We start from the raw sequence: 19011 nt of genomic DNA, 5'->3' as shown, positions 1-19011 counted from the left end.
CATTAATTCTTATCTGTGGCTGCTTTCATGGTGTAACAACAGAGTTAAACAGTGAGTGTCCTTTGTAGGACAATAGCATGACCTACAAAGACTGACAGAGTCAATAGTTTTATATAAAATAAACAACTGGGCAGATAAGATGGCTTTCCAGGTCCAAGTGCTTGTCATATAAGCCTGATAACCTGAGTTTTGATATTTTGTGTTCTTTCATTTTATTTTGTATGTGTCTGAGTATTTTGCCTGTGTGCCTGGTGTCTGTGGTGATGAGAGGAGGTGAGAACTGAAGTTACTGAAGGTTGTTGGCCACCATCTGGGTGCTGGGAACAAGTGGCCTTAGGCACTGAGCCATCTCTCCAGCTCCCTGGGTAGTTTAGTCTCTGGGACCCACATAAAAGTAGAAGGGGACTGCTGGCTCCGTGAGTAGTCATCTGACTGCCACGTGCTCAGCTGTGGCACAGGCTCCCCACAGCCCAATAAAAAAACAAACAAACAAACAAAACCCAGCAACTTTGGGCCTCGGGGGTGAGTGAGAGCTTCCTGCTCGCCCAAAGGACCCAAGTTGGATTTCCATCACTCATGTGGTTTCCATCACTCACAACCAGCTCCAGGGAACTCAAGGCCCTCCCGCAGCCTCCTCCACATACAAACACATGGCATGAGTTTGCACAAACACACGTAAATAAGGGTGTGTGTGTGTCCCCAGAAAGCCAGGCATGGCAATCCTAGGACTCAGGAGACTGAGGCAGGAGGATCACTCTGAGTTCCAGGCCACCCTAGACTACAGAATGAGGCTGTGTCTCAAAAACACACAAAAAGTTCTCACTTTGGATTCAATATATCACTCTACAGGTAGCTGTAGCACAGTCCCTAAGTGCCTGTAATGTGCCTAACATTAGACTAGTTTATAGTACAACATTGACCGGTGAGACTCATCTGACTTTGCTTTGTTTGAAGCATACAATATCAGCACTGCATTGGTCTCCAACGGTTAAGGACTTAATAGTCTCTGGGGATGAAAAAGGAGTTGTTTTCTGTTACTGGCTTAACAGAAATGACAGCCAGCACCTCTTCACGGAGCCCAGGACCATTTTCTGTCTTACGTGTTCGCCTCATCATGAAGATTTAGTAGCCATTGGGTGAGTACCAAGTACTGTGCTGTCTGTTGATGGTTTATCTGTTGATGGTTTGGTTTAATTTATGGTCCTGCTTTTCAATCTCCTTCCCTTGTATGCCTCAGTCCTCAGAGGTAGCCTGCTGTCCTGGTATCACGTGATCTCCAGATCCATGCTTTGCTCCACTGCCCCTCTTACCATGATACTATGTTTTCTCCCCTCTTTCCATCTAATTTTTCCAGTCACCCTCCAAATGTTAGGAGTGTGTTCTTTCTCTCTTGGCTAATTTATACTATCCTTGGATGTGACATTAACTTCAGAGTGTCACGTGATTCTCCTCTGGGTCTGGCACCACAAACCTGAACTAGGGATGTATCCTAACATGCACCTCACAAATAGAACAGGCAAAGAAAGCCAGCTTTATGATACCATTTATGAAGCTTTTGGATGTACAAAATAAAATGGTCTCTTAGTTGGAAACATTTATAAAGAAAGTCCAGGGATGCTAGATTACAGATCAGAAACATTGGCTACCTCTCAGAAAGCAAAGCAGAAATTTGGTAGGAGGAGGTATAAGCTGTTTGGGTGGTTAATTTTTTTTTTTTTTTTTCCTTAAGCTAGGTAGTAGATACTTTAAGGCATTGGTTCTCAGCCTTCCTAATGCTGCTACCCTTTAATACACTTCCTCCTGTTGTGATGACCCCAACCATAAAATTGTTTTTGTTGCTACTTTGTAACTAATTTTGCTACTGTTAATGAATCATAATGTAAATAAATACCTGAAGGTTTTAGGCTACCCTGTGAAAGGGTCGTGATTCAGATTGAGAACTGCTGGTGTAAGGTTTGCTGGTTGGATGGTGTTTGTTTGTTTGTTTGTTTGTTTGTTTGTTTTTAACATGGATGGATATTTTACCTGCATGTTTGTGCACCATGTGCTTGCAGTGCCCTAGGAGACCAGAAGAGGGCATCAGATCCTTTAGGATGAGAGACATGATTGTGAGCCCCCTTGTGTTGCTGGGACTTCAGGTCCTCTGGAAGAACAACCAGTGCTCTCAACTGCTGAGCTATCGCTCCAACCCCCATCAGATACTTTTTAATGTGTCCAAAATAATTCATTTCTTAAAAAGCTGTTAGAATTTCTCATTTTCTTATCAATTCATAGGTTGATGTGTAGGACAAATGCAACTCTAGGGTACAGTATGTCTTAGGGCTTCTGTTGGTGTGAAGAAACACCATGACCACGACACCTCTTAGAAAGCATTAATTAATTAATTGGGGCTGGTTTACAGTTCAGAGGTTTAGTCCATTATCCTCATGGCAGGAAGCATGGTAATGTGCAGGCAGACGTGGTGCTGGAGAAGGAGGTGAGGGCTATACATCTTGATCTGCAGGCAGCAGGAAGAGACTGCCACACTGGGTATGGCTTGAGCATCTGAGACTTCAAAGCCCACCCCCAATGACATACTTCTTCCACCAAGGCCACATCTATTCCAACAAGACCACAGCTCCTAATAGTGCCAATCCCTATGGGCCAAGCATTCAAACACTTGAGTCAATGAGGGCCATTTCTGTTCAAAGCACCACACAGTGTAACAGTTCTTGTTAGGTTTGTAAGTGGGAGGTATTATCAATTGTAGAGCTAGAGATGGAGCTCCTCTGGTAGAGTGCTTGTCTAGCATGAACAAAGTCCTGGGTTCAGTCCCCGGAACTGCATTAAGCAAATATGTTGGCTCATGCCTGTGATCTCAGCACTTGGGAGTGGATGTAGGAAAATCAGAAGTTCATGATCATCCTTGGCACATAGTGGGATTGTGGCCAGTCTGGGATGTATGAGGCTATCTCAAAAAAAAAAAAAAAAGTTTATTAGTGAGCTGTCTTTATTTTTTAGTAACATTTCTAAATAATTTGTTTCACCTTTCAGGGCAGCGGCAATACATACAAGCTGTAAATCCAGTGGGTACTGGGAGGAGGGGGTGGAGAAGAGGGGGGAAGTCATGTCTTTTGAGTTAGCATCCGCCTGGAGGTCTGCAAATGGCTGTAAAAGGAGGCAGGGCACGGTGGGAAGGAGTCTTCAGAGAAGAGAGCGGAATCTAGACCCAGGTTAAGCGTGCGTAGGATTTGAACTGGTATCTGAAGAGAGAGAAAGGGAGAAAAAGGAAGGTCCTGCTGCTTGGGTTAGAGCTCAGAAAGGTGAGCGGCTTAGCAGTGTGAATCTGCAGGCCCCTGCAGCATTTCCAACTTACTTTTCAGCTACAAGGATGGTATAGTGGTGATCATCGACATCAGTAAGAAAGGAGAAGTCATTCACAGGCTTCGAGGTCACGATGATGAAATCCACTCCATAGCCTGGTGTCCTCTGTCTGGCGAAGACTGCTTATCCATACACCAAGAGGAAAACTCGGGTAAGACGATCGCAGGCGCTTCTGGTCTCTTTAGACACAAAGAACTGAGTGTAGGTTTGCAACCTCTGAATTACATGTAAAACTCGAGCCTCACAGATGAGACTAGGAAGGGGAGAACTGAGTTTTGGGAAAGTAACTTTTTTGTCACAAGTGTGTGTTCACTGTAAATTAAAAATAAAATCGCCATCTCTTTCCTAGAAGAACCCAGCATTCCCAATGGGAAACTGATAACAGAAACACCCATTACAAAAGGCTGCTACTTAGCCACGGGAAGCAAGGATCAGACCATTCGAATCTGGAGCTGCTCCCGAGGACGGGGTAAGGTTGATGCCCAGTGTTGTCCTGTGTTCATTTCTGCTGCTAAAATAACCACAACAAACCAATTTGAAGGGAATAAGAGTATATTCAGCCAAACTCCAGGTTTGGTTATCATTTTATTATTTTTTTAAAGATTGATTGGCTTTTATTTTATGTGTATGGGTGTTTTGCATACACACGTCTGTGTACTATGTATGTGCTCATGAACACCAGAAGAAGGCATTGGGTCCTCTAGGAACGGGAGTTACAAACTGTTCTTGGTCACCATGTGGGTGCTGGAAACTGAACCTGGCGTTTCTAGGAAAGCAACAAGTCCTCTTAACTGATGAGCCATTTTTCTCCAGCCCCCTTACCGTCTGTTGTTTTAGAGAAGTCAGAATGAACTTGAAGCAACTAGTTACATCCACAGTGGGGGTGGGGGGTGGGAGGAGATGCCTGCACACCTACTGCTCAGCTTTCTCTGCTCTCAGGCAGTTCAGGACCTAAACCAGTGGTGCCACCCATTGTAGGTGTTTCTTCTAGCTTCCTTTCTGTTGCTCTGATAAAAGGAAAGGATGGTTTTATTTCAGCTTATAGGTTGCAGTCTGTCATTGAGGGAAGTCACGGCAGGAACTTGGAGCAAAAACCATCCAATGGAGGAATGCCACATGGTGGCTCACACACTGGCTCATGCTTAGCCGGCTTTCTTGTATAGCCTGGGACCATCTACCGAAGGATACATCCCATAGTCAGCTGGGCCCTCCTGTATCTGTTGTCGATCTAGACAGTCCCCCACAGACATGCTCAGAGGCCAAACTAACCTAGATAATGCCTCATCGAGACTCTCTCCCAGGTCTTGTGTGTTTTGTCTCGGTGTCTCTTTCTTTGGTGGCAAAGCTTGTCCTGCTGCAGTCGAGTTAGCTGCTTGTTCATCTTATTCCAAGAACATCATCTGTCCAAGATCTGTTACCAGAAAGTTGTTGACTCTTGTGTCCTGGTTAGAGCTCTGTTCTGGACATCTGGCCTTCGTTTCTTCTGTATTCTGGTGTTGTCCAGAAGGCAAGGACCCCTGCTTTGCTGAAGGAGCCATGCCTGCCATGCAAAGCAAGGTTGTCCTATGTCCTAGAACTTGCTATGTAGACCAAGGAGACCTCAGACTCAGAGAGATCCACCGGAGAGCAAGATCTTTACTGTGAGAACAGGACTAATGGGCTTTCCTTGACTCTTAAGAATGGAAAAAACCCGAGTTGTAACTCCCAGAGACAGATGCAGGGCAGGTGGTACAGACCCAGAATGCCCACTGTGCACATGAACAAGCTTGCTGCATTCACATTTTTATTTATTGCTCTTGGGTAGAGGGTATGTGCGTTTGAGGGTCAGGCAGCTCTGAAGTCGGTTCTCTCCTCATACCTTTATGTGGGTTCTGGGGATCAGACTCAGGTCATCAGATTTGTGTGGCAAGTACTCTGACCACTGAGCTATCTTGCCAGCACTACCACTTTGTTCAAATGAACCTAAACACACCTCCCCAACTGGACCTCCCAGGACACCTGTCTGAGGATCCCTGAACATGATGGCTGTGCACAGAAGTCCTGGATTCCCCTTGTACAGCAGACCTGATGGAGAGTACTAGAAAGTTCAGTTTTCTGGACTCCACTTGGGATCTCCTGAATTGGATCTCTGAACTCAGACCCTGGCGTGTGTGTTTGTAGTGCTGTGCTTGTTCTGATGAACGGTACAGCTCTCCGGGTCAGTATGGTGGAGGTTTCCCTGACACTGTGTTGACTGCCAAAAGTGTTGACTGCCAAATTTACCCCATTAGAGTTATAGCCAACTAGGACTGTGGTTCTCAACCTGGGGGTCAAACCCCTTTGAAGGGCAAATGGTCTTTTCACAGGGGTCGCATATCAGATATTCTGTATATCAGATACTTACATTCCGATTCATAGCAGTAGCAAAATTACAGTTATGAAGTAGCAATGAAAATAATTGTATGGTTGGAGGTCATCACAACATGAGGAACTGTATTAAAGGGTCGCAGCCTTAGGAAGGTTGAGAACCACTGCTGTAGGAGAATTCCACTGTCCTGCAATTGTTAAAATGTCAGGTAGGTTCTCATTCTAATTAGGAACTCATTTTTCCACACAAAAATATTTCCATGTGTGTATGTCCATGTGTGTATGTCCATGTGTGTGCACATGCATCTGCATGCCAGAGGATAACCTTTGGTGTTACTTCTCAGGTGCCATTTAAAGACACGAAATCTCACTGACTTGGAAACTGACAAGTCAGCTAGGCTGCATGGTTAGCCAGAGAGCTGTGCTTCTCCCTCCCTAGCACGTGGACAGGCATCTGCTACCATGCCTGGTTTTGAAATGGGTCCTGGAGATCAAAGTCAAGTTTCAGTGCTTGCAAGGCAATCACTTTGTGAAGTGGGCTGTCTCCCCAGGCTGTCCCAGACAAAGATACTCTTAATTTTTCATGTTTCTGGATAGCCTGTAAAAGCTTGTTTGGCGTAAATGGCTAGATTGGATTTAACCTCTATCTTTGTGTGTCTCCATAACAAAAGGTGTTCCTTCTTGTGTGTGCACGTTTGGAGGTGATGTTGGGTGTCTTCCTCAGTTCTTCATGTTTGGTTGTTGTTATTTCTCTCAGCCTTGTTTTTTGAGACAGGATCTCACTACCTGCCCCTCAGTGATGAGGCTAGACTAGCAGCTGGCCAGCAAGCTCCTGGGATCTGCCTGGGTCTGCGTCCATACTGCAGCAGACTACTTCTTTTTAATGGGTGCTGTGGACCTGAGTTGAGGTCTTCAAGCCTGCATGGCAAGCTCTTCACTGAGTCACCTAGCCCCCCCTGGGTTTTACTATAACTTAACCAAACAGCTTGTATACCATAGAATTGAGGATTTCTGGGAGGGTGAGGTTCCTCTTTCACTGTTTGGAGAGCTCATTGACTCTCTTCTAATCTACAGGTATAATGGTTTTGAAATTGCCCTTTCTGAAGAGAAGAGGAGGGGGTGTGGACCCAACAGTTAAAGAACGTCTTTGGTTGACACTTCATTGGCCCAAGAACCAGCCAACACAGCTGGTATCCAGTTGTTTTGGGTAAGTCTTGGGGTTGTGCTTTCTAGTAAATATGTGCTTCATATTTGGAAATTCCCCAGGCTTATTATATGTTCAGAAAATGGAGAAATCGGTGGCCCACACCTTTAATCCCAGCGCTTGGGAGGCAGAGGCAAGCAGATCTCAAGTTTGAGGACAGCCTGGTCTACAGAGTGAGTTCCAGGACAGCCAGGGCTACACATAGAGACACTGTTTTGGAAAAAAGAAAAGAAAATGGCGAAATAACCAGGGTTTATGTTATCATTATAATTCATCTTTTTTTTAAAGACAGGGTCTCACTTATGGCACAGATTGTCCTAGAACTCAGGATCTTCCTGCCTCAGCTTCTCAAGTGCCTCACTTTGCCCAGCCATCTTGGCATGATAAATGAAATGATAGATGGGAAAATTTGTGAGGCCTGTGCTGTTCACTAACAGAATCATGGCTCCCTGGGGTGTCTTTACAGACTGAGCCATCTCTTTGCCTTGCCCCCTGCCCTCCCCCCCCATGTCCATTCTAGTTTAAAACCCTAGGTGGTTTGACTTGAGCTGCTCTGTAAACCAGGATTCCCTGATTCAGTTCATTGGCATAAGCCACTGATAAAACTCACCTATTTATATGGATATTCAAGAGGGTACAGTTGAGAGTCGCAGGGCAGCATGCGGGAGAGAAGAGGCCTCTCCAGTCCTTCTTTGACTTTTATGGAATCATTGTTACACACATGTAATTGATGAAGCCATCGGTGACCAGCTTATCTTGATCCCTCCCCTTTCTTAACATTGGGCTGGGACTGTAAGTCACTCCTTTATCCTGCCTGGGTCTGCTGAGTGACCAGCCCACATCTTTTAGCCACCTCGAGGCTGCAGCTATCAGCTTCATGTGCAAAAGTTACTGCTTCAGAGATGCAGGCCAGAAAAGAGCAAAGACTGTGTATTTCACAGTGCCAAAGACACCGAGAGAATTCCACAGGCTAATTCCTTCCTTTTAAATAAGACATACAGAAAAACATGCAAAACCCAGAATGTTAGCCACACCCCCTCCTGACATCTACCACCTCAAAAATGATAAATCTTGAAGTTTGCAAGTTTTGGTTGACTTTTATAAATTAAAGCTAAATATGAAGAGAAATGTCTTTAAAAGCTAGTACATGGACATGGTAGCCATGCCTAAAATAATCAGTCCTCCGGAGGCTGAGGCAGAACCGTCTTCAGGCTAACCTGGGATATATAGCAAGATTCTCTAAAAAAACAAAAAACAAAAACAAAAACAAAAACAAAAACAAAAAACATCTTTTTAAAAGATTTATTTTTATGTGCATTGGTATTTTGCCTGCATTGCCTGTATGTCTGTGTGAAGGTGCCAGGTTTCCTGGAACTGGAGTTACAGACAGTTGTGAGCTGCCATGTGGGTGCTGGGAATTGAACCTGGGTCCTCTGGAAGAGCAGCCAGTGCTCTTAACCACTGAGCCATCTCTCCAGCCCCTCAAAAAACTTTTCTGGTTTTGTTTTGTTTTGTTTTGTTTTTCCGAGACAGGGTTTCTCTGTGTAGCTTTACGCCTTTCCTGGAACTTGCTTTGGAGACCAGGCTGGCCTCAAACTCAACAGAGATCCGCCTGCCTCTGCCTCCCGAGTGCTGGGATTAAAGGCGTACGCCACCACCACCCAGCCTTCAAAAAACTTTTCAAAAAGGTAGTCCTGTACATTAAAATTTCAAGAGTGAAAGCACCTGTGTCCTCCCCTCCACTACCTTCCAGAGGCTTCTTTTTCCCTCCTGTAGAGAAGAGTAAAGCGTGTGTGCGTGTTGCAGTTTCTTTGCTTTGTTTTAAATATTTCAAAGAATTCCTTATTTACTGTGTGTGTTTGCACATGTATGCCATGGCATATGTGTGGAGTTGAGGGGACAACTTTGAGGACTTGGTTCGTTCTTTCTATCATGTGGATTCCAGAGAGAGGACTCAGGTCAGACTTGGAAGCAGTGCTTTACCCATGGAACCACATCACCAGCCCTTTGTGTTTGTTGTTGATAGTTGTTTGTTGGGAAAGGGTATCACTATGTAGTTGTGGCTAGCCTGGAACTCTATATAGATCAGGAGGGTCTCAAACTCAGGGCTCCACCACCTCTGCCTCTCAAGTGCTGGCATCAAGAGTGTGCACCACCACACCTGGCCTTTGTTTAACGTTTGAAGGCTCTCACTTTGTAGTAGAGTTGTCCTTGAACTTGGGATCCTCCTGCCTCAGCTGTCCCAATAACGGAGTTCAAAAAGGTGCACACCACCATACCTAACACAAAAAGAGTTTGGTTTTTGTTTGGTTGTTTTTGTTTTTCAGGGGTGGGGATGGGCAGGTTCTGTGTAGCTGTGGCTGTCTTGGAACTTGCTCTATAGACCAGGAACTCACAAGGCTCCATGTCTGTCCTGAGTGCTGAGATTCAAGAAATGCACCACTGCCACCGCAGATCTATTTGGGCACACATTGAATTTGTAAAACAGCAAGTGTGGCCACCAAGGGAGGGGGCATGCAGCAGGCCCAGCAGTTGGGTCCGACAGTTTAAGCTGGTTGTAAGCTCTGTCAGAAACTCTTCAGCCCATTTGTAGATTCTGGAAGAGTATTCCCCATGGCAGACTCCATTCTCCTTGTGAGAGCTTCCTGTCAGGGAGCCTCTTGAGCTGAGAAAAGGACTTAAGTCTCTCTCCTCGACCATACTAACCTTTTGGTCTCCCAAACGACCAGGGAGCATTTATCACATTCTTCTACCACTGAGGTTCCAGAGCTGGCTAGACAACCACAGTGTGACAGCTGGTGAGAGGTGTGCTCTTGTTCTTTCAGAGGCGAGCTGCTGCTGTGGGACCTCACCCAGTCATGGAGACGGAAGTACACGCTCTTCAGCACCTCAGCGGAAGGGCAGAATCACTCCAGAATCGTGTTCAACTTGTGTCCTCTGAAGACTGAGGATGGCAAGCAGCTGCTACTGTCCACGTCCATGGACAGAGATGTAAGAAGTGGTTTATGCCTTTGTTCAGAGAAGCGGTGTGTCACAGGGCCGGGGTTGGAAGGTGTCTGTCCTCACCCACATCTCCGCATTCCAGTTCAGAGCCCCTGCTGCCAAGTGTACTGCATATGGCAAGAGCAGAGGCTGTGAAGAGCGGCCAGAGGCACTGGTGTGGTTTTTTGAGACAGGGTTTCTCTATGTAGCCCTGGCTGTCCTAGAACTCGCTCTGTAGACCAGGCTGGCCTTGAACTCATAGAGATCCACCTGACTCTGCCTCAGTGCTGGGATTAAAGGCCTGTGCCGCCGCCGCCACCACCACTACTACCTGACTAGAGACGCTTTTTGGAGACAGGTCTCTAGCCTAGTCTGGCTTTGAATTCCCCATTACCATGAACCTCTGATCCTTTTGCCTCCACCTTCCAAGTGCTGTAACCACACCTGGTTGTACGGGGGATTGGAGCCCCAGCTTCATGCAAGCAGATGCTCTACCAGCTGAGCTGCGGCTCTAGCCCTGGATTTAGGCATCCTTTTTCTCTTGCACGTCCCCAGGCGTGAAGTGCATGACTTGTCAGACAGCAGCTCTTGATGGAGGCCATGCACGTTCTTGCAGAGTTGTGAGAAAGGGCTTAGCAGTGCCGTGACCTGGGAGACGGCAAGCCTGGGTTCTCCATTACTGACTGGGCTGCAGGGTGCCGATTCGCTGAACACGCCTGGGAGTGGATGTGCTCCTAGAGAGAGTTGAGCTTTGCGATAAATTGCAGATTTGTTTGCTCATAAGAGAAGCTTCTTCCAGTTCCCTCTGGAAGAATTAAATCTCGATTGAAATATTTAATTCTTAACCCCCATTTCTTTGCTTTTTTGAACCTTTACTCTTTTTTAGGTAAAATGTTGGGACATGGCCACCCTGGAGTGCTGCTGGACATTGCCTTCTCTTGGAGGTTTTGCCTACAGCTTGGCCTTTTCTCCTGTGGACGTGGGCTGCCTGGCCATAGGTGTTGGGGACGGCATGATCCGGGTGTGGAATACACTCTCCATAAAGAACAACTACGATGTGAAAAACTTCTGGCAAGGAGTCAAGTCCAAGGTTACAGCGGTAAGGGGACTTCTTGGAGATTTTTTTTTCAGATTCTTTTTAGATACTGCTGGAAATCAAAGGATGTTTAAAGGTATCTGTCATGAAGCAAGAACTTCTCACTGTCTAAGCTTTGAATGGTCTAGACTCTTTCGTCAGCTCAGAGTACTGTGAGATGGCTTAAATGTTTGAGGTGTGTGGGATTGGCTCTGGGTTGTGTTGGACAGTCAGAATGCAGTGGTTTTAACTTTTGCTGTTTTTCTTACTGCATTTGTTTGTTTGTTGTAGGAGTCCAGCTCCCACCTTTTGAAGAGTTCTTAGGTAGAGGAGAAAGGAATTAGGAAAAGATAGAAAGGGAGACTAGCTGACAAGAGGAAAGACAGAAACACAGGATAGCTTCAGGAGGGCCTGGATCAATACCCACCAGCCTTGTCCTTTATTGAAAAGGGCTTTTTATCGTATGCCCAGGGGAGAGGCCAAAGACCTCCCCCTTGCAAGCACACTGTACAGCCAAGTGCAGACCCTTCCAAACACCTGGTAACCACGCCCGTGGTCAAATCATCCATTATACAACCCTGCTGGGTAAAGCAAGCTCAGGTCCTCTGACCCTGAGTAAGTTCTCACTAGGAAGCCTCTGTGGGCTCCCACTTTTGTGTTTTGGGGGTCAGTTCTTCCCTCTTCATGTGGGTCTTGGGAGGTTGAACTCAGGTGGTGAAGCTTGGAGGCAAGTGCTTTTACCTGCTGAGTTCTTATTGGCCCCTCTTGTTTTAATCCTTCCTTTTCTTACTAAACAATGAGAATTAAATGAGGAGCAAGAAAGTTTTCCGTGCAACGGTCAGGACTGCAGACTGACCCCTTTCCGGGTACTCCTCTCTCATCTGGAAACTTCTCTTGTAGCTATGCTGGCACCCAAACAAGGAGGGCTGCTTGGCGTTCGGAACTGATGACGGGAAGGTGGGATTGTATGACACCTGTTCCAACAAGTAAGTTTGACTCTCCCTCACTCAGTGAGCAGAGCACCTGTGATGTCAGATTGAACTTGTTCAGAAACCTGGCACCCCATAAAGCTGTTATAGAGTAGAATCTTTTGGCTCTGATGCTGAGGTTCAGAACTCGGAATTTTCTTTAGAAACTTTTTTGAGAGGCTGAGGATGTAGCTTAGTGGGAGAGACCTTGACTAGCATGCACAGTGTCCTGGATTTAATATCTAAGACTCATAAACTGAGAGATAGGGGTGCACATCATTACTTCCAGAATTTGGGAGGTAAAGGCAGAAAGATCAAGGGTTACAGACCAGCGTGATATACACAAGAAACCCTGACTAAAAAAAGGAAGAAAGAGAGCGAGAAGAAATTAGCTTTCCAGGTGATGACAGTGTAACCTGACTGGTATTTAAGAACCGACAACATGGGCTGGAGAGATGGCTCAGCGGTAAGAGCATTGGCTGCTCTTCAGAGGACCTGGGTTCAGATCCCAGCACCCACATGGCAGCTCACACCTGTCTGTAACTCCAGTGCCAGGGGTCCAGCACTCACACAGACATATGTGCAAGCAAAACACCAGTAAAGTAAATAAACAAAAACCATTAAATAATTTTTTAAAAAAGCCACCAAGATAAACCAGTGGCTTTTTGTACAAAAATTTCCAGATACATACAAAGCTGCATGACTAGTGGACATGTGCCTTTTCTGTTTATCTGTGGTTCTTTATGTCTCCTGTGATCAATCTCAGAGATAGGGATATAGTTGACTTGTAGAGCATCTGCCTAGCACCAAAAAATATGAAACAAAGATGAGGCTGGGCATGGTGGTACATGCCTTTAATCCCAGCACTTAGGAGGCTGAGGCAGGTGGATCTCTTGAGTTGGAGGCCGGCCTGGTATATATAAGGAGACACTTTTCTCAAAACAACAACCAAAAGCAAACACAATGTGAAGGTGGTATTCTGTATAGTTGTAAAAACCTGTTACAACTGAGAAAGTTTCAGACTTTTGTGATACACTGACATCTGGAATTAAACATATTCTGGATATTTTCTGTTTTCTGAGATCATTTCTGTTGGGTTCTTGGTTGTCTCTTAGCTGTCCTTTTCTCTGTAATACTAACTTCTTTCCATAGTATGGGTGCATTTCCAAATCTTAGCGCATTCTCTAACCTCTTTATCCTGTACTTGTCTGGCTGTTTCTTTTTGGCTGGAGTTCATCTCCTGATGCCAGTTTTTCTGTTGCCTACTACTTCCTGCACAAGTTGCCTGTCTCTGAGTAATCCTTAGCCCGCTGTCCGGATTCTGGAAGAGCCATGAGCCCAAGTGTGATATGCTGTACGTGTTGTATATGGCCTTTCTAAGGAGTGTAAAATAGGGCTGGAGAAAGGGCTTAGGGGTTAAGAGTGCTGGCTGCTCTTCCAGAGGACCCAGGTTCTGTTCCCTGCACCCACATGGTGGCTCACAGCTGTCTGTAACTCCAGTTCCAGGGGATTTGATGCCCTCTTCTGACCTCCATGGGCACCAGGCACATATTTGGTACACAAATGGATACAAAATGCCCATGTTCTTAAAGTCAAAAATAACTTTTTAAAAAAAGAATATAAAGTAGCTTATGACTAACTTTTTGGTTTTTGGAGACAGGGTTTCTCTATGTAACAGCCACAGCTGTCCTGGAACTTGATTTGTAGATCAGGCTGACCTCAAACTCCTGAGTGCTAGGATTAAGGGCCTGTGCCACCACTGCCCAGCTGTGTAATCTTTTCTGTTCTGAGACAGGGTCTCGTCCATAGCAGAGGCTGACCTGGGCCTCCTAGACCTTCTGTCTCCACCTTTGGTGGTCTAGGATTACAGGCATGATCACCTTATGTAATGTGTTTACTTTAGTGAGTTATCTGACATACTAAGTCAATCTCTCGTGTTCCTTTGCCTTTCTTATTTATTTTTTTTCTTTTTGAAACAGCATCTCTATGTATCCGGGGCTGACCTGGAACTCCTAGGGATCATCATGTCTGGCCTCCTTTGATCTTTTTTGACTATGACTTCTAGCGAGTTCTAGGGTACATTGGAGGTTTGTATTTTTGGCTCAGACTGTATATTGGACTCAGCTGCCCTGATTCTTTTTAGACTTGCTTGTTCAGTTCAGCAGCCCCTTACCACACACGGCTAATGGTACTGAAAGTGATTGAAATGACATGAGTTTAGAAATAAAGGTCTTCGTTTACACTGGCCGCATTTCAAATCACAAGAGTAGCATATGGCTCAGGGTGTTCCTTTCTGAATGTGGGAATGGGGTGGAGCCAGTGTTCCCTGGCATAGGAAGAAGTTGGATGATGGTCTCAGTGTGTGTAAGTAAAACTCTGCAGGAACTCATCCATGTTCACTAATTGCATCCTGCTGACTGCTTCCACACCACAGCACCCACATGGCTGCCACGCCTGACCTGCCAGTGTCTCTATGGGAAAGGATGCCAGAGCCATTTTACTACAGGGCTACCCTCTCTGCGTGTCCTTCCTCCCGCTGCCTTACCTCTCTGCCGCTTTCTCTTCTTTGCTGTGCTAGGGATCTGTCCTAGTTACTTTTCTACTGCTGTGGTAAGACACCATGACCACAATCACTTATGAAAGAAAGAGTTTAATTTGGGGTTCACAGTTCCAGGGGGTGAGTTCATGACCAGCATGGCAGCAGGCAGGCATGGCGCTGGAGCAGTAGCTGAGACAGGGAGAACTAACCTGGGAATGGTGCTGCCGTTTGAAACTTCAAAGCCCATCTCCAGAGACACACCTTCATCAGGGCCACACCTTTCCAAACAGGACCAAGAATTCAAACATAGGAACCCATTGGGACCACTCTCATCCAGACCACCATAGGCCTTGTGAGTGCTAAATCATCCAAGTCAGTTCCCCAGTCTGTGTGCAATGCTTTAAGTATTTATATAGAACCTGTGTCTGCTTGACTAGTTCTCCATTTTTGCTGAAATACTGTTTCAAAGGAGTATATAACCAAATAAAACGACGTTGATATAAGTAGCACTGAGTCATCCCATAAGCTGAGTGGTCGGCCAACCAGAAGCTAAGCTGTGAGGGAGGACTGAAGGTGTCACTGATAGGCGTCAGGATGGTTTGTACTGTGGGTGCTGTAAGTGTGTCTGATACTTCAGTACCATGCCTCTTTCCACGCAGGTTCTGGAGTTCTAAATCCATACCTAGACTATGACTGACTCTAAAAGTCCTAACAGTGATGTTTTTTCCCAAGAAGTCAAGCCTTAATGCCCCTAAGAGCAAGAGCCCCCTGGAATACAGTAAAAAGCTTTAGGGATCTGTCTTCTTTCAGGTTTTATTGCAGTTAAAGAATGTGGTACTGGCTGGAATTGGCTTGGTGTTGCATACCTCTAATCCCAGCATTCAGAGATGGATTTCTCTAAGTTCCAGGGCAGCCAGAGCTGCGTAGTGAGGCCCTGTCTCATGGTGGGGTTGGGGAGGGCTAATGGTAGAGGGGCGAAGCAAGGTGGCCTGTCATCCCTCAGGTTGGGGGATTATGGCTGTCACGGCCTCTGTACTCCTTCATAGCTACAGAAATGCCAAATGCTAGGCGTTGCTTTACTGTTGGCTCTTTGGAGAAACAGAAGAGAAAAATGATTCTAGCTGGCCAGGTGGGTGGGTGGGCAGTGCACTCGGGACTTGTTTTGGTGGTGGACATTATTACATAGTAAGTTAAGTGTTTGCTTTTTAACAACCAACTATTTGAGGCAAAGTTAAATTGTTTTTCTCTAGTGCCAACAACCACATGTACAGGAAGCACTTTTCAGAGAAAGATGGTCTGTTTTCTAATGGGCCTCTTATTCAAGTCATCCTGTTTTCCCCATCCACAGACCTCCACAGATTTCAAGCACATATCATAAGAAGACTGTGTACAGGTTGGCTTGGGGGCCACCAGTCCCCCCAATGTCACTTGGTAAGTGTGAGTCATTCTTAACACACATGAGTATAGTCTTCCCCTTTAATTCTAATTAGGGTCTGAAAGCTGGTGTATGTCTGTCTGTGTGCATGTGTGCACCATGCCTCCAGGAGTCTGTGAGAGCAGCAGAGGTGGGTGATCATGATGGATCAAGGGAAACCTTGACTCTCGCCTCCCTCCAGCTCTGAAATATTGCTCATCTTCCACTGCACAGAGTAACCGCAGGCTGGGGGCTGGCCTTGGGTTGCTGAGGTCTGTGTCTCCTGTAGCCCTGCCCTCCTCACTTTCCTATCCTGGCTGCTGCTGCTTTCCCTAAAGTAATGTGTCTTTCTCACTATCTTTAAAATGAGTCACAAGTTTTCCACACTCGTTGTGCATGGATTCCCTAGCACTAGCCTTGTGTCCAGAGTAGAGTTGTGTGACAGACAGGAGGCTGGCTGTACAGCAAGGGCTGAGCCCTGGGACCCTCCTTGGTCATGGGAGTCCTGAACTCGGTGTTTGCACAAACAGTACGATTCTCATTTCTGGAAGAAAAACCACACGCTTTTATTGGAGACCTTAACATTTTCTCTGATCACATCTCTAGTTTCACTGCTCTTGAATGTCAGAAGAGCCTTTGCAGTGAACACAGTATCTCAGAAGTTAACAATAGCTTTTTCTGCCCACAGTTTCCAGGTTGGTAGGAGGGTGACTTTATCCCAACATGTTAGATCATTTCCCACCTTTGGGTGGGACATGAAGATGGATGTTAACAGTATGGTGTGCGTGCTAATGATGTTGCTATGGAAGCAGCTACCCTGGTGAAGTGAGACACTCACGAGTTTTCCTTTCCCAGGAGGGGAAGGAGATAGGCCTTCCCTGACCCTGTACAGCTGTGGAGGGGAAGGCATTGTGCTGCAGCATAACCCCTGGAAGCTCAGCGGAGAGGCCTTCGACATCAACAAGCTCGTGAGGGACACCAACTCCATCAGAGTAAGTTCCAGTTGGCTGCAGTCCATTCCGCTTCCTTTGGTTTTTTTTCTCCTTACTCAGACCGTCTGTAAAGATGCCATCATGCTTAGCCAGACTTCTCTGATAGTTGATAATGCTATTGGTGAATTTGTGGCTTGCCTGTTATACCTTGGAAATACTTATCATTGAGTAAAGCAAAGAACTGTGTGGAGGATGCGGGGACTCATCGCAGTGGTAATGATAAAAAAATCTTCCACATCCTCACTGTAAAGCATCCTTTTTTGTTTGGGTTTTTTGTTTTGAGACAGGGTGAACCGTATGTAGTCCTGACTGGCCTGGAACTCCGTATAGACCAAGCTGCCCTCAGAGTCACAGAGAGCCAGCTGCCTTTGCTCCCCCAGGGCTGGGAGTAAAGGTGTGCATCCTTTGGAAGCTAACCCTGTTGACAGTGGCTTCCTGTGGCTGTGCTCAGGCCTCATTTGGTCTTCTCTTTTGATAGGATGACTTCCTGTTAGTCCAGGCTAACTTCAAGTGCCTGACCTTCCTCCCTCAGCCTCCCAAGTGCTGAATTATGCACACAGAGTCACACATGCACAGTAATACAAGAAGTCTCTGGGGTCCTTTGCCTGGTTCTCATATTTAATCACATTTGCTTTACCTTTGTGTCACTGTGTTTTTATGACTCAGCTATTTTTCTTCCCTTCTTTTTTGAGACAGGATCAAATATAACCCAGGCTGGCCTCAAGCTTGGTTCCTGCCTCCACCTCCCAGGGGCTAGGATTACAGGTGTGCACCACAATGCCTGCCTTCTACAATTGTCCTTAAGTCAAATCAGAAATGTTGAGGTTCTTTACCCTTGCAAAGAAGCAGTTTTAATTGTTGCTTCTCGTTTTTGTATCCTTACCACAAGGTAACATAATCGTAAATCATATTTGATTGTATTCTTTCATTTTCTTCAATGTTGTTTGTATGTTAACATCCAGTAATGAACAAAATTCCTGTCCTGACGAGATTTTAGTTGAGTGACAGCTGAGTTTCTGTATTAGAGTTCAGAGGATTCTGCACAGAAAATAGAAATTTGAAATCCCTTCACATAGATGACTTTGAAAAAGCTGTGGGCATGTATGGAGTAGACATAAGAAACAAGTAAGAAAAATAGGGTCATGGGGCCAATGAAATGGCTCAGCAGGTAAAAGTGGTTGCCACCAAATCTGACTATCTGAGTTTTGTGCAGAAACCTACATAAAAGTGGAAGGAGAAACCCTAATCCTAAAACTGTCTTCAGACTTCTACATACACACCTCTGTGCTTGTGAATGACACACACACACAATCAAAATATTTTTAAGAAAAAGAAGCATGCGCACAAGGTCCTGACAGGCCCAGAGGAACAGCTGATCTGATTTTGAGCAGTAGACTTGTGGGGAAGTGCTGGGGACTGTGCCGTTTGCTGAGGGGACTGTCAGGGTAGAAGGAATCCTCTTGGTTAGCTTTACTCTGTACTTACTGGCCTCTGTTCCATTAAGAAACTGTAGTCAGAATACTTGTTCTCTGTAACTCTTTGGCTAAATGTGGTGTTAGTCTAGAAAACTGCCCTTCAGAATTAGAACATGTTTTAACCCCAGGGATTTTTTCCCCCTCATGATGTTATCTACTTATAAGATGAAGAGTGGAAAGAAAATGTTTACACCCGTGCCTGGCTTGTTTTGCTTTCTAGTACAAGCTGCCTGTGCACACAGAGATCAGCTGGAAAGGAGATGGCAAAGTCATGGCTCTTGGCAATGAAGATGGGTGAGTGTGTCCTTTACAAAAAGTTCTATTATTGTAGCATTCCCTGGCTGGCCAAGGCTTTCTGCAGTGCCCAGTGGCAGTCCCATTGTGTTCTGTGTTAAGATTCCCTGTGGATAGCTTCAGCTGATCTGGACTCTCCGTCTTTGTGAAGACAGAATTATTTGAATCTTTACAGCTCAATGACAGTGTCTGACTACACTGTGCTGGCTGCTGGAGTCTGGCTGGGTTTTGTCCATTGTTCACTACAGTCACAGCCCTTTTCCTTCAGACATGAGTTCATCATTCTCACCCCCACCCCCATCCTCAGCTGGTTCCCGGTGCTGTGAGAGAAGGACCCCTGCCCGGGGTAGAGTGAGAGG

General features: G+C 45.8%; 1 protein-coding gene across 8 annotated transcripts in view; it reads left to right on the top strand.

Moving 5' to 3' along the window:
- Positions 1-19011, top strand: part of Gemin5 (gem nuclear organelle associated protein 5) — a 50392-nt gene that overhangs the window by 4325 nt on the left and 27056 nt on the right. For 5 of the 8 annotated variants that reach the window (XM_076542387.1, XM_076542385.1, XM_006984904.4 and 2 more), the window contains exons 3-12: positions 955-1136; positions 3363-3514; positions 3713-3832; positions 6784-6916; positions 9739-9904; positions 10782-10994; positions 11871-11956; positions 15826-15908; positions 16747-16883; positions 18579-18652. In XM_076542387.1, coding sequence (XP_076398502.1) covers positions 6789-6916; positions 9739-9904; positions 10782-10994; positions 11871-11956; positions 15826-15908; positions 16747-16883; positions 18579-18652 — 887 coding nt within the window. In that variant the 5' untranslated portion in view covers positions 955-1136; positions 3363-3514; positions 3713-3832; positions 6784-6788. The remainder of the gene's footprint in view (positions 1-954; positions 1137-3362; positions 3515-3712; positions 3833-6783; positions 6917-9738; positions 9905-10781; positions 10995-11870; positions 11957-15825; positions 15909-16746; positions 16884-18578; positions 18653-19011) is intronic. The other 3 variants (XM_076542388.1, XM_016003494.3, XM_016003493.3) reach the window with 1 other exon arrangement.

This window comes from Peromyscus maniculatus, chromosome 8 (assembly GCF_049852395.1).
Source record: "Peromyscus maniculatus bairdii isolate BWxNUB_F1_BW_parent chromosome 8, HU_Pman_BW_mat_3.1, whole genome shotgun sequence".
NCBI lineage: Eukaryota > Metazoa > Chordata > Mammalia > Rodentia > Cricetidae > Peromyscus > Peromyscus maniculatus.
The sequence above is the reverse complement of the archived record's forward strand: the minus strand, read 5'-3'. Positions and strand labels throughout refer to the sequence as shown.